The 20,791-nt window shown below is 42.6% G+C and overlaps 1 protein-coding gene across 10 annotated transcripts in view; it reads right to left on the bottom strand.

Moving 5' to 3' along the window:
- Positions 1 to 20,791, bottom strand: part of mapk8ip3 (mitogen-activated protein kinase 8 interacting protein 3) — a 187,120-nt gene that overhangs the window by 124,757 nt on the left and 41,572 nt on the right. For all 10 annotated transcript variants that reach the window (XM_033040352.1, XM_033040356.1, XM_033040357.1 and 7 more), the window contains exons 2-4: positions 17,571 to 17,691; positions 11,523 to 11,593; positions 3,865 to 3,941 (exon numbers count right to left, since the gene is read on the bottom strand). In XM_033040352.1, coding sequence (XP_032896243.1) covers positions 3,865 to 3,941; positions 11,523 to 11,593; positions 17,571 to 17,691 — 269 coding nt within the window. The remainder of the gene's footprint in view (positions 1 to 3,864; positions 3,942 to 11,522; positions 11,594 to 17,570; positions 17,692 to 20,791) is intronic.

The following is a 20,791-nucleotide window of genomic DNA, read 5'->3' as shown; positions in this document are numbered from 1 at the left end:
TCTCCCAGGAGAGGTTCATCTTGCGTGCTAATCACACACTTGAATGAATACAGCAAGCTCATGATAGGCGCAAAAAGCTGAAGTAACTCAGCAGGTCAGGCAGCATCTCTGGAAAAAAGCATAGGTGACCCTTCTTCAGACTGAGAGCCTGGGGAAAGGGAAACGAGAGATATACAGTGATGTTGAGAGATATGAAACCAGCATCTGCAGTTCCTTCCTACAGAAGCTAAAGATAGGGTTAGGAAAAGATTGGTAAAATAACCGCAGATCACCTGGAGGATCGGCAATGCATTATCAGAAACTTTGACACAAACTCAGCACTAATGCTGTACTGATGTGGGCCCCAATTATTTTTAAGATTATATTGACCTATCCAGAAGTTTATAAGAGCAAATGGAGCCACTGCAACTCATCACATGATCAGATGCTGTGCTTCAATGGTGGAACCACATATCGTATTATTAACTGAAACAAATTGCAGTTCGCAAGTTTGGGAACTCTTAAGGCAATTTGTCGACATAATCCGAGGCTAATTGGATACTTTTATGAATGTGATGCCTACATTCTGGGTTAAGTACTTAGTTGTAACCAGATGTGAAGTTACATTTCAAATGCAATTCCCATTGCTGGGATCTTATGCCAACCACTAATATTAATTAAAGTAGGTGTGTAGGGTGTTTGTGAATCCCTTAATTAAAGAAAGGTACTTGGATTAGTTAAGAGTCTGACCTTGCTGTTTATAAGTAGTTGCACAGTGACAATTATTCAGGTCCTGACGGTCGCAATCTAGCTTTGTTTAGTTTAGAGATACAACGCAGAAACAGGCCCTTCAGCCCACCAAGTCCGCACCGACCAGCGATCCCCACACATCAACACTACTCACACTAGGGACAATTTTACATTTATACCAGGCCAATTAACCTACAAACCTGTGCGCCTGTGGAATGTGGGAGGAAGCTGAAGATCTCGGAGAAAACGCACAAGGTCACGGGGAGAACGTACAAACTCCATGCAGACAGCACCCATAGTCGGGATCAAACCCGGGTCTCTGGCACTGTAAGGCAGCAACTCTACCGCTGTGCCACCGTGCCGCCCCCTGTGTCATTCAATGTCGATTTTCAAACTGTGATTCCAGTGGAAGAAAAGCAAAAGTCCCCAAAGCTCATGGCATAGCCAGATATAATTGGGTTGTGGGAATTCACAAGCCTTCCAGACAAACTCCATTCAAAATCTTGACCTCTCTTGATAAACATTAGTTAATGTTTGCCTTCACAACAGCAGGCTATCAATTTCCCAATACAATGGTTTCCCGTAAAACTATTTAGAGTTGTTTTAACGTGAAAGTTTTTAGAACAAGGTCAACAGACAGCAAACCTTTCTACCTCTCCGGCTGTGGACTTGTTCAACTGCACCTTGTTCCAGATGTTAAATTCACCACAACACACCAGTCATTGATCCAGTCAGCATCACCGCCTGCATTGTAATGAGGTTCGCTCATGCAGATAAGTCAGACTGACACCCACTTTCCTTTCAATTAGATTAATTATATTTTAAAATCAGAATATATCGCTACAGGGGGATCAATTTTAAATTCACGTTAGGTCCATGATAAAAAAAGTTTTGCCTGCAGGGGAAGCAGCATATTCTTCCAATTAAATTATACTTATACTCAAGGGACAATGTGGTATAGATGTTACGATTATCAATGCTTGAGGTTATGTCCAGTGTTCATATTTTAATGTTCGGTAAAGGCTACTCAACAAAAACGACCACAGTCAATTCTGACACGTTTGTTTTAGGAATTACAATACTGCTAAAATGGCATGATAACAATTTTATAATTATTCTTGGAATATTTTCATAATTGTTTAAAATGTGCTTACCTAAGATGCCTGAAACTGATCATTTAGAATGTTAGAAAGCCTGTGATTAAATATCTCAAGAGTGGAATTCAATTGGTTGCTTCAGGCAGTCGAGTAGAAAATACAAATTTAAATTCCACCCCCCCCTACTTTTAAATCATACTCAATATTAGTAAATACAATAAATAATGCCAATCAATTATTTCATTTGCCTCACTGTGTCCTGCTATTTATTTGTGTGTGTATATTTGCAAACTGTTCTGAAACATATTCAGTCTTGTGGGAAACTAGTTAGAGTATTTAATTTTTCAGCTTTCAAAAAGACTGATGGAAATGGTCAGTAAAGAAAACATTGAAGAATCTGACCTTTCAAATAGGCATAAGGGCTTCACTGACTAAAACATCAGGGACAATCAAACGACACAACAAATGAAGAACAAAGACACCATTTAAAATGAGTTATCTGCATGGAAGTGGGAAGAACAGATCACTGATGATGAAGTTGGAAGTTGAACTTGGGTTGCAGCTCAGGCCAGCAGTAGAGGCCAAAATCATACAAAGAAATACAAGTCTGTGCAGGTTGAGTAAAAAGGCTGAGCATTACACACACCCGCATACACACACACACACACACACACGGGCACACGGGCACACGCACAATGGTAGGTGTCTGAAAGCAGACATAAAAGCTATGTTTAAGCAGCATATAGACAGACACATGAACAGACAGGGAATAAACACTGACCATGTGCAAGCAAATGGGATTCGTCAGATTGGCATCATTGGCAGCACAGACATGGCGTGCCAGAGGGCCTGTTCCTGTACAGTACATTTCTATGTTCATATCCACTCAAGAGACCACACATCTTATTCCTCCAACTGCTTTCCAATGTTATTAACATGTATTTATTTATATGGACAAACCACTCCCCAAATTTTAACATAAGCAATAAACAGGAACATTTGTCTAATACTCTTCAAGTAAAGTGTACATCTGCTGTCACTACACCAATGCCATTTAAGGGAGTACTTGGTCCCCCATCTAAGTAATTTTGTCACTGCTAAACACCACCCCAGTGAAACCCAGGTGTTCATAACTTCATTACAACAGGGCTACAATCATAGCCCCAGGATGCTGAAACTGGCATTACTCTTCTTCCTTTGTGCCAATACCTCAGCTCCTTATTAAAGAAATCAATAAAAGTAGCATTAATTACAGCTGATGGAAGCCTCCTGCCTTCCAAATTTTGATTTGCGCTTGATAATTTGGCACTTACAATCTCCAGCTACACGATGCAAGTTTCTCCAAGTTTCTCAAATAATCTTCCCAGACATCTCTGTACTATATACAATATTGGCCCTAACTCTTTTGGAGCTGATATCCATATCAGAATCCTGCCATTAACCTACAATTCAGGAAATACATTTCAACTTGCAACTTGGGTGTGACTACAAAGTGTTTAAATGAATACTGGACTGTTTCGACAAAGGGCTGTCGTCTCTCAATGTCATTCATGCTAATGCCCAAGTGCCAAGATGAAAATTCATTCCTCTATCACACCAAAAATGTCCGTCTAAAGATCCACTTTGATTTTTGCAGTATAATAGCAAATTTCTGAAAAAATCCCGACAGAAAAATGACACTAAAGACGAGACAATTAATTGACCCTGACAGAAATTGATGTGACATTCATCATGACGCCGCTGTTAAACTCTACAATGACAGTATTATACGTAATGACAGTACAAATTCCTATATTCATTGAAGTAAATGCACTGAAAATAGTAACGTGATAACATCACATTACAAACAAATGTTTCCGATTCCATTTTCCAAACTGAAAATTGAGGCTCAATCAGGTAGGCATGGGGACTCTTCATGGATCTGTCAGTGCAGTTAAAAATATGACTTATATCGATGTTTTTCTAAGCCACCCTGTGCATGCAGTCTACCACCTACAACCTATCACCACAAAAACAGCTGGCATTCCACAAAGCTTACTTGTTCCTGCCAGTCATTGTTCCGTCTACTTGGTGCAGTTTGGACCGTTCTATATGTTCCACATAAGTTTGGATCATCTGCAACACAAAATAATTATTTAGTCGCACCAAAAAGAGGAAGCCTCATTCTAATAAACAATAGACAATAGTTTCAGGAGTAGGCCATTCAGCCCTTTGAGCCATTCAATGTGATCATGGCTCAATCAGTACCCCGTTCCTGCCTTCTCCCCATATCCCCTGACTCCGCTATCTTTAAGAGCCCTATCTAGCTCTCTCTTGAAAGTATCCAGAGAACCCGCCTCCACCGCCCTCTGAGGCAGAGAATTCTACAGACTCACAACTCCTTATTCTTAAACGGTGGCACCGATTCTAGACTCCCCCAACATCGGGAACATGCTTCCTGTCTCGAGCGTGTCCAAACCCTTAACAATCTTATATGTTTCAATAAGATTCCCTCTCATCCTTCTAAATTCCAGAGTGTACAAGCCCAGCCTCTCCATTCTCTCAGCATATGACAGTCCTGCCATCCCGGGAATTAACCTTGTAAACCTACAAATCATGTCAGCACTCCATTCACAGAATGGACTAACTTGTCCAGGACATTATGTGATACATCAAGAAATTGGGCGACTTCCTGAAAACAACACTTTCTCTTGTCTTTTTATTGGTATACTCTTTTTTTTTTTAACGCAACATTTATTGACATAACAAAATACATATACAGACAAAACGAAGAGACACAGAAAAGACAATCGCAAAATGACATTATTGGTATATTCTGTAAACTACTTTATAAAAATATTAGAGGATACCATTTCTTGACATTCCACTACCCATTACATTAAATAGCATTGCATCAAGTACCATTCATCTTTATATTTTAGATCTTGTACAACAGATCTCACCCCTCAGCATTATCAGTTCATTGGAGTATGTGATTCGGGCTCTTGTAAATATGATTGGACATGCAGTTTCGAAAATCAAATCAAAGGAATAACATGTTAAAATAGAGAATAACTGAAATTAATATTGTGCTCATGTCACTCAATCAATTGTTGACATTGAAAAGTTTAGAATGTAAAATACACTAGAAAGGAAAATTAAAAGTCTGTATCCAGAAATTCAATGCTACATTTTTTGTGAGAATGTATAATGTTTGCTTTGATGTTCAAGGTCAATTGGCAGCAGGAAGCAACCTGCAAAATTGCTAATCTATGCCAGATATATACTGAACATGCGATAAACATTCAACAGGTCAGGCAGCACCCTTAGAGAGAGAAACAATGTTAATATTTTAGAGAGATTACCTGTTAATCAGGACGAAGGAAAGTTAGACACCAAACTTGTTTTCAGTTCTCATATTTTCTCATGAATCAGGTCATTTGGTGCATTGCGACTATGCCAAGTCTCAGAGAGTTCTCCTCACCCTCATAATAATAATAATACATTTTATTTATGGGCGCCTTTCAAGAGTCTCAAGGACACCTTACAAAAATTTAGCAGGTAGAGGAAAAACATGTAAGGGGAATGAAATAAATAGTAGAGACATGACTAGTACACAAAGTAGACAGAATTCAATACAAAACACAATATGAGGCAATTAATGCACAGATGAAAAGGGAAGGGGACGTGGGGCTAAGGATAGGCAGAGGTGAAGAGATGGGTCTTGAGGCGGGACTGGAAGATGGTGAGGGACACGGAATTGCGGATCAGTTGGGGGAGGGAGTTCCAGAGCCTGGGAGCTGCCCTGGAGAAGGCTCTGTCCCCAAAACTGCGGAGGTTGGACTTGTGGATGGAGAGGAGACCGGCTGATGTGGATCTGAGGGACCGTGAGGGTTGGTAGGGGGAGAGGAGGTCAGTGAGATATGGGGGGGCCAGATGGTGGAGGGCTTTGTAGGTGAGGATCAGGATTTTGTAGTTGATCCGGTGGGAGATGGGAAGCCAGTGAAGTTGTTTGAGGACTGGAGTGATGTGATGCCAGGATTTGGTGTGGGTGATGAGTCGGGTGGCTGCGTTCTGGACCAGTTGGAGTCGGTTGATGTAGGTGGAGCTGATGCCAAGGAGAAGTGAGTTGCAGTAGTCCAGTCGGGAGGAGATGAAGGCATGGATGAGTCTTTCAGCAGCGGGAGGTGTGAGAGAGGGTCTGAGTTTGGCGATGTTGCGGAGATGAAAGAAGGAGGTTATAATGACATGGCGGATGTGAGGCTCAAGGGAGAGGGTGGAATCAAAGATCACGCCAAGGTTGCGGGCCTGGGGAGATGGGGAGATTGATTTTGCTGAGTGTGGCTTTGGAGCCTATGAGGAGGAATTCTGTCTTATCGCTGTTGAGTTTGAGGAAATTATGTTGCATCCAGGTTTTTATAGCTGACAAACAGGAGTTGATATGGGAGAGGGGGGGTTGTGGGGGGATTTGGTGCCGAGGTAGATCTGGGTGTCATCAGCGTAACAGTGGAAGTCCAGGTTGAAGTGGCGGAGTATCTGACCAAGGGGGAGGATGTAGATGATGAAGAGGAGGGGGCCGAGTACGGAGCCTTGGGGAACGCCTTGAGTGACTGTGGCTGCAGCAGAGGTGTGGTTGTGGAGAGAGATGAAGTGGGATCTGTTGGAAAGGTAGGAACGGAGCCAGCTGAGTGCAGAGCGTTCAATGCCGAGGTCTTTGAGTCTGGTGAGCAGGATGTTATGGTTCACTGTATCGAAGGCTGCGCTCAGGTCGAGGAGGATGAGGATGTTGAGGGAACCAGTGTCAGCAGAGGTGAGGAGGTCGTTGAGGACTTTGAGGAGAGCAGTTTCTGTGCTGTGGAGGGGGCGAAAGCCAGATTGGAGGGGTTCAAGTAGGTTATACGCAAGGAGGTGGGAATTAAGTTGCGACGCAACGATACGCTCCAGGGTTTTTGAAAGAAAGGGGAGGTTTGAGATTGGGCGGTAGTTAATGAGAGAGGAGGGATCAAGACCAGGTTTCTTTAAGATTGGTGTAACAGCAGCAGTTTTGAAAGCGGAGGGGACAATTCCTTGGGACAATGAGGAGTTGAAGAGATTAGTGAGGTAGGGGCAGAGAACGGGGAGGCAGGACCAGCAGGGGAGTGGGGAGAGGGTCGAGGGAGCAGGTAGTGGGTTTGGAAGAGCTGATGAGTTTGGAGATTTCAATAGGGGTGACCAGGTCAAACTGGGAGAGGAAGCAGTGTGGAGGAGGGGTAAGGAGGTCAGTGGAGATGTTGAAAGGAGGGGCCTTGGTAGGTGGTGGAGTAGATGATGGGGAGTCGGGTACAGGGGATAAAGATTGATAGATGGTGCTGATTTTATCAGCGAAAAAGTGGAGGAATGAGTTGCAGAGATCCGGAATAGAGGTAGGGAGAGTGTTGGCTCGAGGCTTGAGGAGGTTGCCCACTGTGGAGAAGAGGGTTCTGTGGTTTAGGCAGGGATCGGTGAATATGGAGGAGAGGTAGGCAGATTTTGCAGCAATGAGGGCATCTTTGTAGTCAGTGAGGTGGAGTTTGTAAGCTTCAAGGTGGACTGTGAGAGATGATTTCTTTGTGAGTCGTTCAAGTCGGCGACCAATCTGTTTCAGTTTACGAAGTGCAGGTGTGTACCAGGGTGAAGAAGTGTTGAAAGTTACGGTTCTTGTTTTGAGGGGGGCCAGAATGTTAAGGGAGGTAGACAAGGTGGAGTTGAGATGGTTTGTGAGATCATCAGGTGAGATGGGGGGTTGAGTCCAGGGGGAGAGTGGTGGAGAGCAGGTCAGAGAGATGGTGGGGATCAATGGATTTTAGATTACGGAAGGTGATTTCTCGGAGGAAGCGGGGGCGAGGTGTCGGAGAAGGGATGGTGAACCGTATAAGCTTATGATCAGAGAGGGGGAAGAGGCAAGGATGGAGGTCGAGTACTGGTTGATTTGTGGAGCAGACCAGGTCAAGGATGTGACCTTTGTCATGGGTGGGAATGGTGACGTGCTGAGTGAGAGAGAAGTTGTCAAGTAAAAAGGCGAATTCAAATGCGAGCTTGCAGGTGGGGGAGTCCATGTGAATATTTAAGTCACCAAGTAGCAGTAGACGTGGGGAGAGGGATGAGGCAAGTATGAGGAGTTCAGTGAAGTCAGATAGGAAGGAGGGGTTTGGTTTAGGTGGCCGGTAAATGAGGATGACTGTCATGGAGGAAAGGGCTTTGAAGGCGAGGAATTCAAATGATGCTACTGGGGGGAGGGCGAGTTCAGTGATACGAAAATTCTGGTTGAAAATAACAGCGAGGCCACCTCCATGGCGTGAGGGGCGGGGCTTGGAAATGTAATTAAATCCAGGTGGGGATGTTTGATTGAGGGAGAAGAAGACATTGGGTTGTTGCCAGGTTTCAGTGAGCAGAAGGAAGTCCAGAGTGTTGTCAAGGATTAGTTCATGGAGGGCAAGGGCTTTGTTGTTGAGCGACCTGGTGTTGAGGAGGGCAAAGTTGGCATTATGAGAGGGTGGAGGGATGGGGGCAGGCTGGAGAGATCTGAGGTTGTCCCGGTTGACAGTGCGTGCCACCACTGAGCCTACTCTCCTTCACATACTCATCAACTCCCCTCAGTTCCAGTCATCCAGTGACACTGGGTGTAACTCTCATCATATTTTTGAGTGGAATCGGAGAAGCCGGGGAAATCCATGTGGTCACAGAGAGAATGTGCAAGCTCTGCCAGCAGCACTACCTGTTAAACCAATTAGCCGACCTCCTCCAAAATAATGCCACATCATTTTTCTCCATCCATTTGATGGACATACAGGTCACGTAAGCAGCACAACACCATCACATGGACGTGGCAGTCTGGAATGTGCTTCCACCTCTCTGGTGCAGTATGAAAAGAAAATGGACAGTTAACGTTTCGTGTCAAGGCCCCCCGACATCTGGACTGAGGGTGTAGGGGAGATAACCAGTTTAAAAAGGTGGGGCAAAAGCTGGAAAGCAGTTGGTGGATCGAAGTGAGAAGGGATGGATTGGTGGATAGACTCAGGTGGTGGTGGAGATAGCAATAGAGACTGGAACATGATCAGTTGAGGTAACCAGGGAATGCAGATGGGAACGTGGGACAAGTAAAGGAGGTTGGGTGTGAAGATGGGAACAATGGGGTGGAAGGGACCCCGATGAGAAGAGTGCGTGGGTGATGGGCCGATGGAGCGGATGGGAAGGAACTGGGTGAGAGGGGGTAGGTTGTTTGAAGGGTATGTGAGGGAGGATCTCGGTAGATAAGGAGGGAGGCAGAGACAGAGGGGAAGCACATTACCTGAACTAGAGTACTCAATAATCATTCCATCAGGTTGTAGATGCTATCCCCAAGGTGCTATCCCCAAGTTTGCATTTGGTTTCACCTTAAATGGTCTCACCCTAGCGGTGGTGAGAGATCAAGACAAACCTCCTCACCTGGATATAGCGTGCCACCTCTTACCCCACCTCTTTATACAGGTACTTCCTCTCTACTCTTTGTCCAGTTGGAGGGTCTTGACCAGAAACATTGACCATCCATTTCCCTCCACAGATACTGCCTGTCCCGCTGAGATCCTCCAGCTGTTTATTTTTTGTTCCAGACCTCAGCAGCTGTAGTCCCCGGGGTCTTTGTTTTACTTCCTTTCAATTGTGACGTTTATTTCTAAAGATAGACACAAAATGCTGGAGCAACTCAGCAGATCAAGCAACATCTTTGGAGAAAATGGATAGGTGACGTTTCAGGTCAAGACCCTTCTAAACCCAGTTCAAATGAATGTCATCATTCTCCCAGTACTGGGAATATAAATCTGGAAAGTAAACTCAGCATGAATAGATACAGAGTAAAGCTACATCTACAAATACTTCCAAGGCACGTTAAAGATCGATTTTGGATCCCAAGTCCAAGGAACAGCCTACTGCATTTTCTGGTCCTTTTGATGGAATGAGGTCTAGGAGAAAGGGAAGGTTTGATGAACAGTAATTGTCCATCATAAGGTTGAGGCCAGGAGAACATGATGAACAAGAGAGGGCCATGTTAAATTACCCTTGTTCTCTCCACCCCTTGTCTTTCTTTGCATTATAAAATATGCTTTCTTGATTCTGAAGAAATGTCATCGTCTTGAAACATCAACTGTTTCTCCCCCCCCCCCAGATGACTTGTTGTGCGTTTATAGCATTCCAATTTCTATTTCAGTTTGCCAGCACCTGAAGCTCTTTTAGTGTTTAGGTTTCTCACCCATGCTTCCTGCTTTGCTGAGCAAAGGTTTGGGCGAGTGATCCAGCACCAAACTATGAAGTATTTTAACAAACAAGCAAGGGACCAAGGAGGAAAGGAATCATAACAGAAGTCCAGAGAAGGAATAAGGCCTATTTAGCTCCACGAGTCTGATCTGCTGTTCAGAAAGTCCCCCCCCCCCCCTCTGTAAGTCCATGGCCGAACTGATTTTTGGTTTCATCTCCACTTTCTTTCATGATCCCCATAAATCTTTATTCTGCTATTGCACAAAAATCCACCTCAACTTTGTAAATATTTAATGACTCACAGTTGCCTGGAGTAGAATATTCCACAGCTCTGAGAGGAACAAAAATTCCTATCTCGAGGCTATGCCTCTTGGTTCCAGAGCCCCCACCAAGTGTGTTACATTTCAGAACTTCATAAAGATTAGTGGAGTTGCGAGCACCAACCCTGTTGAGTCCTTTTGGGATTTAATTGCTTCACATGTTTCAAAATATAAAAGAATATGGACCTTATCTTTCTGAATCAAGATAATAATAAATGAACAGGAAGGAAATTGGGAAAAATGGACAATTCCAAGGTTAGACTGGCCCTAGAATCTTGTGACTTTGCACGTCGATCTATCCGTGTAAACCCAACTAGTACACACAAACCTGGACCATAGTAAAAAACATTCAAGCTCAGGTAAAGAAATGGCCTGAAAGTAAGAAATATTTACAATTAAAGACACATGTATTGACTACAGAAACCTATATACTTCCTATTTCTGGTGAGGTTATGATCACAACAGGATGCAGGGAGCAGATAATATGTAAATCTGCCTCATCAACCCCAACAAGGGATTGAAGACTCCTGCTCCTTCCACATGTTCGAAGCTGCCTCACTGCTGATCCAACTTACAACACGTTGCTCCAACAAAATACCAGAAATATTGGGAATGGTTTCAAACTATCTTGGGGCAATATTACTTTTCAAGAGCATAAAGCAAGATCTCTACAATCTGAAGCAAAATTAATTACATTTTTACTTATCATATGATTAGCTGCAGTGCCGAATATTATTTAATATTCAGGGATGTAGATCACCTTGATTAGCATAATTAAATACAAAATCGGTACATCAAGAGGATGCATTTTCAATTTTAACCATTAAGGTAATCTGGTCAAAAAGACTAGCGGCCTGTTCTTGAAAATACCCAATTTACATTTGTAGAAAAGAATGGAACGACAACAAAAAATATCGATGGTTTCTATGAAGGACAATTGGTGCCTTCCCTATAAAATTATACTTAACATTGAACATGCAACTTTATTCCCATGTGTTTCAACTTAGGGTTAGTGGAGCTGCACCTTGCTACAAAACACCAAAGTCCACCTCTCAGGTCATCCCCACGATGACACTTTGTTGCTGCCTCAGGCTTATGCACTGTCACAAGTTAGCTGCTTTCATGCGAGTATTGACTGTCGGTCTCTTACCTCAGTGTGTCTCAGATGTAAGGCATTGTATTCCTTTTTCATCTCTGCCTCCCGCTCTTCCAGTCTGGTAACTGCAACGACAGCACAAAGCTGAATGAGACTCGTATTAATTGGATTCGATATAAAGAACCCCATCTAACAAAATCACACTGCATCTAGAAATCAGACGGATTTTAAGAATTAAATTCACGATGGGTGGGAAACAGATGAACAGAAACTGAACCTATTCCTCATGACACAGAAGGCTGCCATTCACCCCTTCAGTTCCGTGACATCTCCCAGCAAAGTAACCCCATCAGGCCCAATCCTTTGTCATTTTCCTGGAACTTACTACCTCTCACATGTCCATCTACTCCCATTGATTCTTTAGCAATTAACCTACACTAAGGAAATTCACGCTAACCAATTAACCTACCAGCACTTCTTTCAAATGTGGGAGGAAACTGGGGCACCGGATAGAAAAACAAGCGATCACAAGGACCAGCACTGCCTGAAAGGCCCAGAGATCACATTGACACCCTCTTGCTGTCCCTGTGGGGAAACAGCACTGTCTTGCAATGACAAAAATGTAAAGATCGCATGGATGATTTACAAAATTGTTCATCCCTGTCAGGCGTAAAAATAAAACAGGGATGGCGGCTCAACCGTGCCTAACATGGGAAATTAGTGTTAAATCCAAGGAAGAGCCATATAAATTGGCCAGAGGAAGCTGCAAACAGGAGGACTGGGAGAAATTTAGAATTCAACAGAGTAGGACAAAGGGGTTAATTAAGAGGGGGAAAATAGAGCATGAGAGAAAGCTTGCGGGGAATATAAAAACTGACTGTAAAAGCTTCTCTAGATATGTGAAGAGGAAAAGATTAGTGAAGACAAATGTAGGTCCATTACAAGTCAGAAACAAGTGAATTTGTAATGGGAAACAAGGAAATGGCAGACCAGTTAAACAAGTACTCTGGTTCTGTTTACACTAAGGAAGACACAAACATACAATCTCCCAGAAATACTAGGGGACCGAGGATCTGGAGGGAGGGAGGAACTGAAGGAAATCCACATTAGTCAGAAACTGGTATTGGGTAAACTATTGGGACTGAAGGCAGATAAATCCTCCTGGCCTGATGGTCTGCCTTCCAGAGTACTCAAGAAGGTGGCTCTATAAATCATGGTTGCATTGGTGATCATTTTCCAATGTTCTTTAGACTCTGGATCAATTCCTGTGGACTGGAGGGTAGCTAATGTAACCCTGCTTTTTAAGAAACGAAGGAGAGAAAGTGAATTATAGACCAGTTAGCCTGACATCGGTAGTGGGGAAGATGCTTGAGTCGATTATGAAAGATGTAATAGCATCACATTTGGAAAATAGTGACAGGATCGGTCAAAGTCAGCATGGATTTATGAAGGGGAAATCATGCTTGACTAAACTTCTAGAATTTTTTGAGGATGTAACAAGTGGAATAGATAAGGAAGAGCCAGTGGATGTGGTGTATCTGGACTTTCAAAAAAACTTTGTAAAGAGTAGGAATTAACGGGTTCTTTTCAGAATGGCAGGCAGTGACTATTGAGGGAGTGCAGCGTAGGTTTACAAGGTTAATTCCCGGGATGGAGGGACAGTCATATGCTGAGAGAATGGAGCGGCTGGGCTTGTACACTCTGGAATTTAGAAGGATGAGAGGGAATCTTATTGAAACATATAAGATTATTATGGGTTTGGAGACGCTAAGAGGCAGGAAGCATGTTCGCCATGTTGGGGAACTCCAGAACGAGGGGCCACAGTTTAAGAATAAGGGGTAAGCCATTTAGAATGGAGATGAGATGAAACACTTTTGCACACAGAGAGTTGTGAGTCTGTGGAATTCTCTGCCTCAGAGAGCAGTGCAGGCCAGTTCTCTGGTCACTTTCAAGAGAGAGCTAGATAGGGCTCTTAAAGATAACGGAGTCGGGGGATATGGGGAGAAGGCAGGAACTGGGTACTGATTGGGGATGATTAGCCATTATCACATTGAATGGCAGTGCTGGCTGGAAGGGCCGAATGGCCTACTCCTGCACCTATTGTCTATTGACTAATTGGGTGCCGCAAGGCCCAGTACTGGGACCTCAGTTATTTATAATATATATTAACGATTTAGACAAAGGAATTAAATGTAACATCTCCAAGTTCACAGATGAAACAAAGCTGAGTGGCAGCGTGAGCTGCGAGGAGGATGCTATGAGGCTGCAGGGTGACTTAGATGGGTCGGGTGTGTGGGCAGATACATGGCAGATGCAGTATAATGTGGATAAATATAAGTTTGTCCACTTTGGTAGCAAGAACAAGGCAGATTATTATCTGAATGGTGTCAGATTAGGAAAAGGGGAGGTGCAACGAGACCTAGGTGTCCTTGTACATCAGTCACTGAAAGTAAGCATGCTGGTACAGCAGGCAGTGAAGAAAGCTAATGGCATGTTGGCCTTCATTGCAAGAGGATTTGAGTATAGGAGCAAGGAGGTCCTACTGCAATTGTACAGGGCCATGGTGAGACCACACCTGGAGTATTGTGTGCAGTTTTGGTCTCCTAATTTGAGGAAGGACATTCTTGCTATTGAGGGAGTGCAGCGAAGGTTCACCAGGTTAACTTCCGGGATGGAAGGACTGACATATGATGAAAGAATGGATCGACTGGGCTTATATTCACAGGAATTTAGAAGGATGAGAGGGAATCTTATAGAAACATATACAATTCTAGATGCAGGAAAAATGTTCCCCATGTTGGGGGAGTCCAGAACCAGGGATCACAGTTTAAGGATAACGCAAGGCCATTTAGGACTGAGATGAGGAAAACATTTTTTCACCCAGAGAGTTGTGAATCTGTGGAATTCTCTGCCAACGAAGGCAGTGGAGGCCAATTCACTGGATGTATTCAAGCGAGAGTTTGATACAGCTCTAAGGGCTAACGGAATCAAGGGATATGGGGAGAAAGCAGGAACAGGGTACTGATTCTGCATGATCAGCCATGATCATATTGAATGGTGGTGCAGGCTCGAAGAGCCGAATGGCCTACTCCTGTGCCTATTTTCTATGTTTCTATATTTTCTATGTTTCTATCTTTTATACCACCGTGCCACCACAAATGTGTGCTTTTCAAAATTTAATTTTCTTTCAAAACAATGAACAATGAAAGCGAGAAACAAACAAAATTATGTTTTGCCATCTACAGGCAGGCAGCAAGTAGCAGTAACTAGTGCAGTGCTCATTGCATGTTTCCCCAAGGCCAAGACGGAGCTTCAATAATCTGCCCTTCCAATAATCCCAAGGTAGTTGGTGCACGATTTTAGCCGTTGGAGCTACAGAATAAACCAAAGGTAACGATGAGCCCGTTTTGAAAAAAATCTGCATAAGGTGATGGATTTATCCTCTCTCTGCCTTAAGTTCAAGAAAATTGCTAATTTTAAAGGAGTTCCACCATCTCCTAACTCCACCACATGAGGTCTCTCGCTGCTACAACCAAAGACTCAGGGGAAGCTATGGGATGGTATCATCAACAAGAGTAGGCAGATTGAACTGGGTGACATTAACGTGATGGTGAAACAGCATAGACTTAATGGAAAAAGACTGAGACAGTGGCATTTGCAACAAAATGCATCCGAATGGAAAGTATACAACCAAATACAATTTTAATAAAAGGTGATAGTGGATGTTGGATGGATTTCCATCTGTTAGCTGTCAATTAGTATCAAATGAGCAAAAATCTAAATTTAAAAAATATTGTCTATCCAGATCACGACCAAACAGAGCTGGGAAGCGTGCTGAGCTCAAAACCAATGCAATGACAGAAAACAAAAACTGCAGTATGTTTGGTGAGCATCTTTGACAAAGCAAAATGGCACAAGTTGCTTCATGAGAGCAGCATTAGGGACTGAACTACACAGGATACTAGAAAAGGATGGCAAGTGTTAACAAGTGGAAAGAGAGATGACGCAGTGGAGAGGAATTAGAATCAGGTTTCCAAAGCTTAATGTCGGCAGCAGAAACCAGTGGCAGAGCAATTAGATTCCAGTAGGGAGTTGGAAGCAGGTGTCTCGGAAGAGTTTATGGCTGAAACAAGACACAAAGGTGGAGGCTACAAGGTAATAAATACCATTGAAACAAGGATGGAAAATTTAAAATCATGACATTGCCACTGGAACAATGGATAGGTCAGTGACCGTAGGAGTAAATGGCGACAGCATCTTGGGACAAGTTCGGATGACCTCAACTTTACAGAAGCTACAGCACATGTGCCAAATACAATTGGAAGAGTCAAGACTGAACACAAGTCTGACATGGATTATACATAGCAGAGGAGCTGAATAGAAAGGAATCAGGTTGTATTATGGAAATTGACATAGGCAAATTTAGTATTGGCACAGATATGTGGATGAAATTCATGGTATGAAGCAAGTAGCCATAAAATGGAGTTGAGAATAATAACCAAAGCAGCAGCAGATGAAACAAGGTCCCATTACGTATTATAAGATAAAGTCAGATTTGGCATGGAATGGATAACCAATTGGCAAACAATTTATTTTCTTACTAACAACCTCACCTCTGTTATCAGAATTCTAATTTACACCAAGTCCTGTTCACCCATCATTCCTGCACTGCTGATATTAATTGCTTCATTTTAAAATCTCTTCCCTATTTTTAAATATCTTCCGCATCTCATTCTAGCCTGTCCATAATGTCTTCAAACCTTCATAATTCTCCGTGATACCTGTACTCCCATTGTCCATATCTAATTGTGAATTCTGGCACTGACCTCATTTCCTTCATTCAATGGCTGGTGGCTTCATCTCTCAAGACCACAAACACTAGAATTATCTCCCTCAACCTTTCTTCCTCTCTAACCAAAAATTAAGATTTGGCCACTTTGCACAAATATCTTTTCAAAATGTAGTTTTGGTTTAGAGATACAGCACGGAAACAGGCCCCTCGGCCCACTGAGTTCACGTCGACAAGCGATCCCCATACACTAGCACTATCCTATGCACAGGACAGTTAACAATTTTACCAAGATAATGTACGTCTTTGGAGTGTGGGAGGAAACCGGAGATCCCGGACAAAACCCAAGCAGGTCACTGGGAAAGCGAACAAACTCCGTACAAGCAGGACCAGTAGTCTGGATCAAACCAGGGCACTGAAAGGCACTGCAGAAATGGAGGGTTATGGATCATGTCCAGGTGGATGCGATTAGTTTAACTTGCCATCATGTTCAGTGTGGGACAAAGGGCCTGTTCCTGTGCTAGACTGTTCGATGTTCAGTGTTAAAGGGTTTGTTGACAAACATTGTATGATAATAGCTCCTGTGTGGCACCTTGGAATAATGAACTAAGATCAAGGTTATACATTATTACAAGTTGGAGTTGCCAGGTTATGGTTCTCTTTACAGCCTTCTATTGAAAAACACATTTAAACTTACACAAAGTGCTATCAAGCAGCATCTCTGAAGAACATGAATTGCTAATGTTTCGGGTTAGGGCTGTTCTCCAGACTGATTGAGCTCAGGGAAAGAATGGCGGGGGGGTGAAGAAAGCTAGATGAGAGGAGGGGCAGGACAAAGCGTGGCGAGTGATAGATCGATAATGGCGAGAGGGATTTTTGATATGCAGATGATTGGACAAAGGCCAGAGATGAAGAGACAAAAGGCTTGAGATAAGGATAGAAGAGTTGCAAAATAGGCAGCAATTAGAAGGAACTGCAGATGCTGGAGAAACTCAGCGGGTGCGGCAGCATCTATGGAGCAAAACGTTGCCTATTTCCTTCGCTCCATAGATGCTGCCGCACCCGCTGAGTTTCTCCAGCACTTTTGTCTACCTTATAAAACAACCTTCATCTGTATTCACCTATCACTCGCCATGCTTTGTCCTGCCCCTCCTCTCTTCCATCTTTCTCTTCCCCCACCACAATCAGTCTTCAGTGTCCCGAACCAAAATGTTCTCCAGAGCTGCTGCCTGACCCGCTGAGTTACTCCAGCACTTGCGGTCTTTTTCTGTGAACCTGCTCCTCCAGTTTCTTGCTTCTACATTTAAACTTACGCTGGTCGGCGTAGTTCTTGGACTTGAGCTCCAGCTGTCTGCTCTGCAGCTCCAGAGATTCCACGTGTGTCTGAAGGTCCTTCTTCTCCTGTTCCAGCGCATCTTCAAACTCGATAAATTTCTATACACACACACAAAAAAAGCACGTTGAAAAAATGTTGAGTATACGAGAAGCTCCATACAAATGATTAAAGCTTTTATTGAGCAAAAGGAATTTTATATTCAGGTTGCTTTGCTTCATCCAAAAACAACACATTGATTTCTTGAAATCACGCATCAAATATTTAAAATGAAATAAAAAACTCTTTCCCCACCAGAGAGAAGTATCTACTGAATAACACGTGCTCCCATGGTAACCACACTGCCATTCATGAAGAAAAGGCCAGAACCAATTGAAATATTTTCCACATGCACAACTGGGACAGCATTAGCTCCATCTTTTTTTTAAACAAACAGCTATTATGGAATGCCCACACTGCCTCCATAACATGACAACGGAACTATTAAGAAACTATTAAGAAGAACTATTAAGAAGAAATGAAGAACGACACAGTGGTACAGCGGTAGTGTTGCTGCCTTACAGCGCCAGAGCCAGATACCCAGGTTCAATCCTGACTACAGGTGCTGTCTGTACGGAGTTTGTACGTTCTCCCCGTGACCGCATGGGTTTTCCCCGGGTGCTCCGGTTTCCTCCCACACTCCAAAGACGTACAGGGTTGTTAGGTTAATTGGCTTTGGTAAAGACTGTAAATTGTCCCTAGTGTGTGTGTGTGTAGGATAGTGTTGGTGTACGGGGACCGCTGGTCAGCGCGGACTCAGTGGGCCGAAGGGCCTGTTTCCGCGCTGTTTCTCTGTCTGAACTAAACTTAAACTTAAACTATTAAGAAAAAAATTGAAGCATTTCTTTTAACATTCTGAAATGACAGAAAACAAGTTGGGAAAAGGGGCTTTTGATTGTACAATATTTGGCAGAATTGTCCACAGAACAAATGTACTCTTCTTACTTAATGTGATTTAGTTGCCAAGAGTACATTAGCAAATATGATACAGTGCTTTAAAGAATGGAAATATAAATACATACTATAAAGTGTTTTATATAATGAATTGTACATGTGCCAAATGATTAAAATAATTAATTATCAGTCATGTGCTGAACCTACTTTATATTCTTGTAACTTCTTGCGCGTCAATATCATTGACATTAATGCGATCAACGTTGGAGATATTATCTATATTTTGGTAAACTAAACCCATGTAAATAGAGAATATGCAGCTGTGATCTTAAGAGAGAAATCCAGATTTGGTAGTTGCTATGTCGCACAGATGGAATCTTAACTCAATATTCACAATTGGCTCAGTGTCAGTCAGACTTTCAAAATGACACAAACAAGCCACTGCAAACATGGAAAATTTGATATAAAATCAGAAGCATTTCAAATAAAATCTCACTGTCCACCTGATTGCTACTTCCTTAATTTACATCCTGCCACTCTTCCGGCTGAAAAATCTTGTAGCTAAAGATAAAATTGATTTATGATCCAACCTGACCTCCTGTGCACCCCTGACGTCAGCTGCCTTGACTGCAGGTTCTAAATCTTCTCCCTAAATGTTTCCTCCCATTTAATGTACTTAAAGACACTGTTTACAATCACTTGTCTGATATGTTATTCTATAGGTTGGTGATTTTATTTCACAAGGTAAAGACATTAAGCTGACATTTGTGATGCTCCTGAAAGAGCCTGCAAGCACCCAGTTGCTGGTTACTTTGACAAAGAAGAATCAGTGCTTGGAAGAGAGAAAAAAAGATCAAAGTCCACTGGAGTAAATTTGTTTAGCTTTAGTTTATACAAAGTAAAAACTTAACTTGATCGTTACACCTTTTTTGCAAGCTTTCTAGTTCTAAAAATTAAGATCATTACTTTTAAGTTTGTGGGTATAATTTTTCATTTTTCCACAATTTTTTTTTATTTCCAGCAAGATATCAGTTGAGCAGAGGACTACACGCATGGCCCTGTATTATTCTGCCACACGTTAACAAAATCAATTTGAAACCTGCTATTCTAGTATTTCAGCTTCTTGCAACAAATTTCAAACACGGTAATTCCCTGTAATGGCGCTTTTTCACGGGGCGACTTGACGCAAGATGTAACCAGAGTGAAGTGGTCGTGGTCAAGCACGATATCACATGATATAACATGGTGTAGATAAAGAGTTCCCACGGTACTCGGCATTTCCGTTATTTGTGCGAGTGACTTGTCCGTCTCCCGAGCTTTCCCGTTAAATCTTGAATGAACATTGTGAACTACACGTGGCACAAATTTCACACTATAAATATCCTCCCTTGGTTGAATTGGCTCATTTGGAGACATGCCTATACTAAGTAGTTTCGAGTACAGGATGGTGGTTTTTTTCATTCACGCGCTGTATGCAGCAGCCCACTATGTGCATCGAGGACGCTTGCGTGAAGGCAGAAGGGAGAGATTAATTAAAAAGAGAATTAAGAGGAAGTCTCACTGGGTGTGAAAGAGCAAAGAGGCCATCTCTGCGCTTACTACAATTCACAATTGGGGAGTGTGCCGTGGCAGGACAGCTATATTGATGGGTAGCCGACCACAGGAACACTACAGCATGTTAGCAGAAATGCATAGCAAATAAGCTGACTTTCTAGTGTTGTCCTCTGAAAAGTGCTTCCTATAAGATGTTCGTCCGCAAAACCTGCCATTTAGCACATTGCATTGTCCCTTTTAATGCCTGAGTTTAGGCTTGTTGCGGAGGTTAATGAATATAATGTGTTTAAAATAATCTATCGTGCCTCATTTGTTGATTTTCGTGTTTGCGAGGCCCTTTTATAGACAAATGTTTGGTGTGATGCACCTTCTCTCAATATGTGCAAGAAGTCGTCTTTTTATATTGTCAAATAGGAATAAAGACTTTGTCTCACATTTACCGTGCTGATTGGCTTATTTTATTTTCTACCGAGAGGTGAAACTTTCAAACGTTTAAATAGCTCAACAATTGATGGACCTGAACACTCAAAAATGAAATTTAATGAAAATGTGGTTATATCACCTCCCTTCAACTATTTTGTGTTTCAGCATGAGAAGGATAACATTAGAGACATTCATCTTGTAGTGATGTGTTAATGAAGAATTGCAGACATCAAGCTGATAGTAAGAAATATATTTATTTAACAATGAGGTAAACAAGCACTGACAATCAAA

Source organism: Amblyraja radiata, chromosome 22 (assembly GCF_010909765.2).
Source record: "Amblyraja radiata isolate CabotCenter1 chromosome 22, sAmbRad1.1.pri, whole genome shotgun sequence".
Taxonomy (NCBI): Eukaryota; Metazoa; Chordata; class Chondrichthyes; order Rajiformes; family Rajidae; genus Amblyraja; species Amblyraja radiata.
This window is presented reverse-complemented; position numbering and strand designations above follow the sequence as displayed.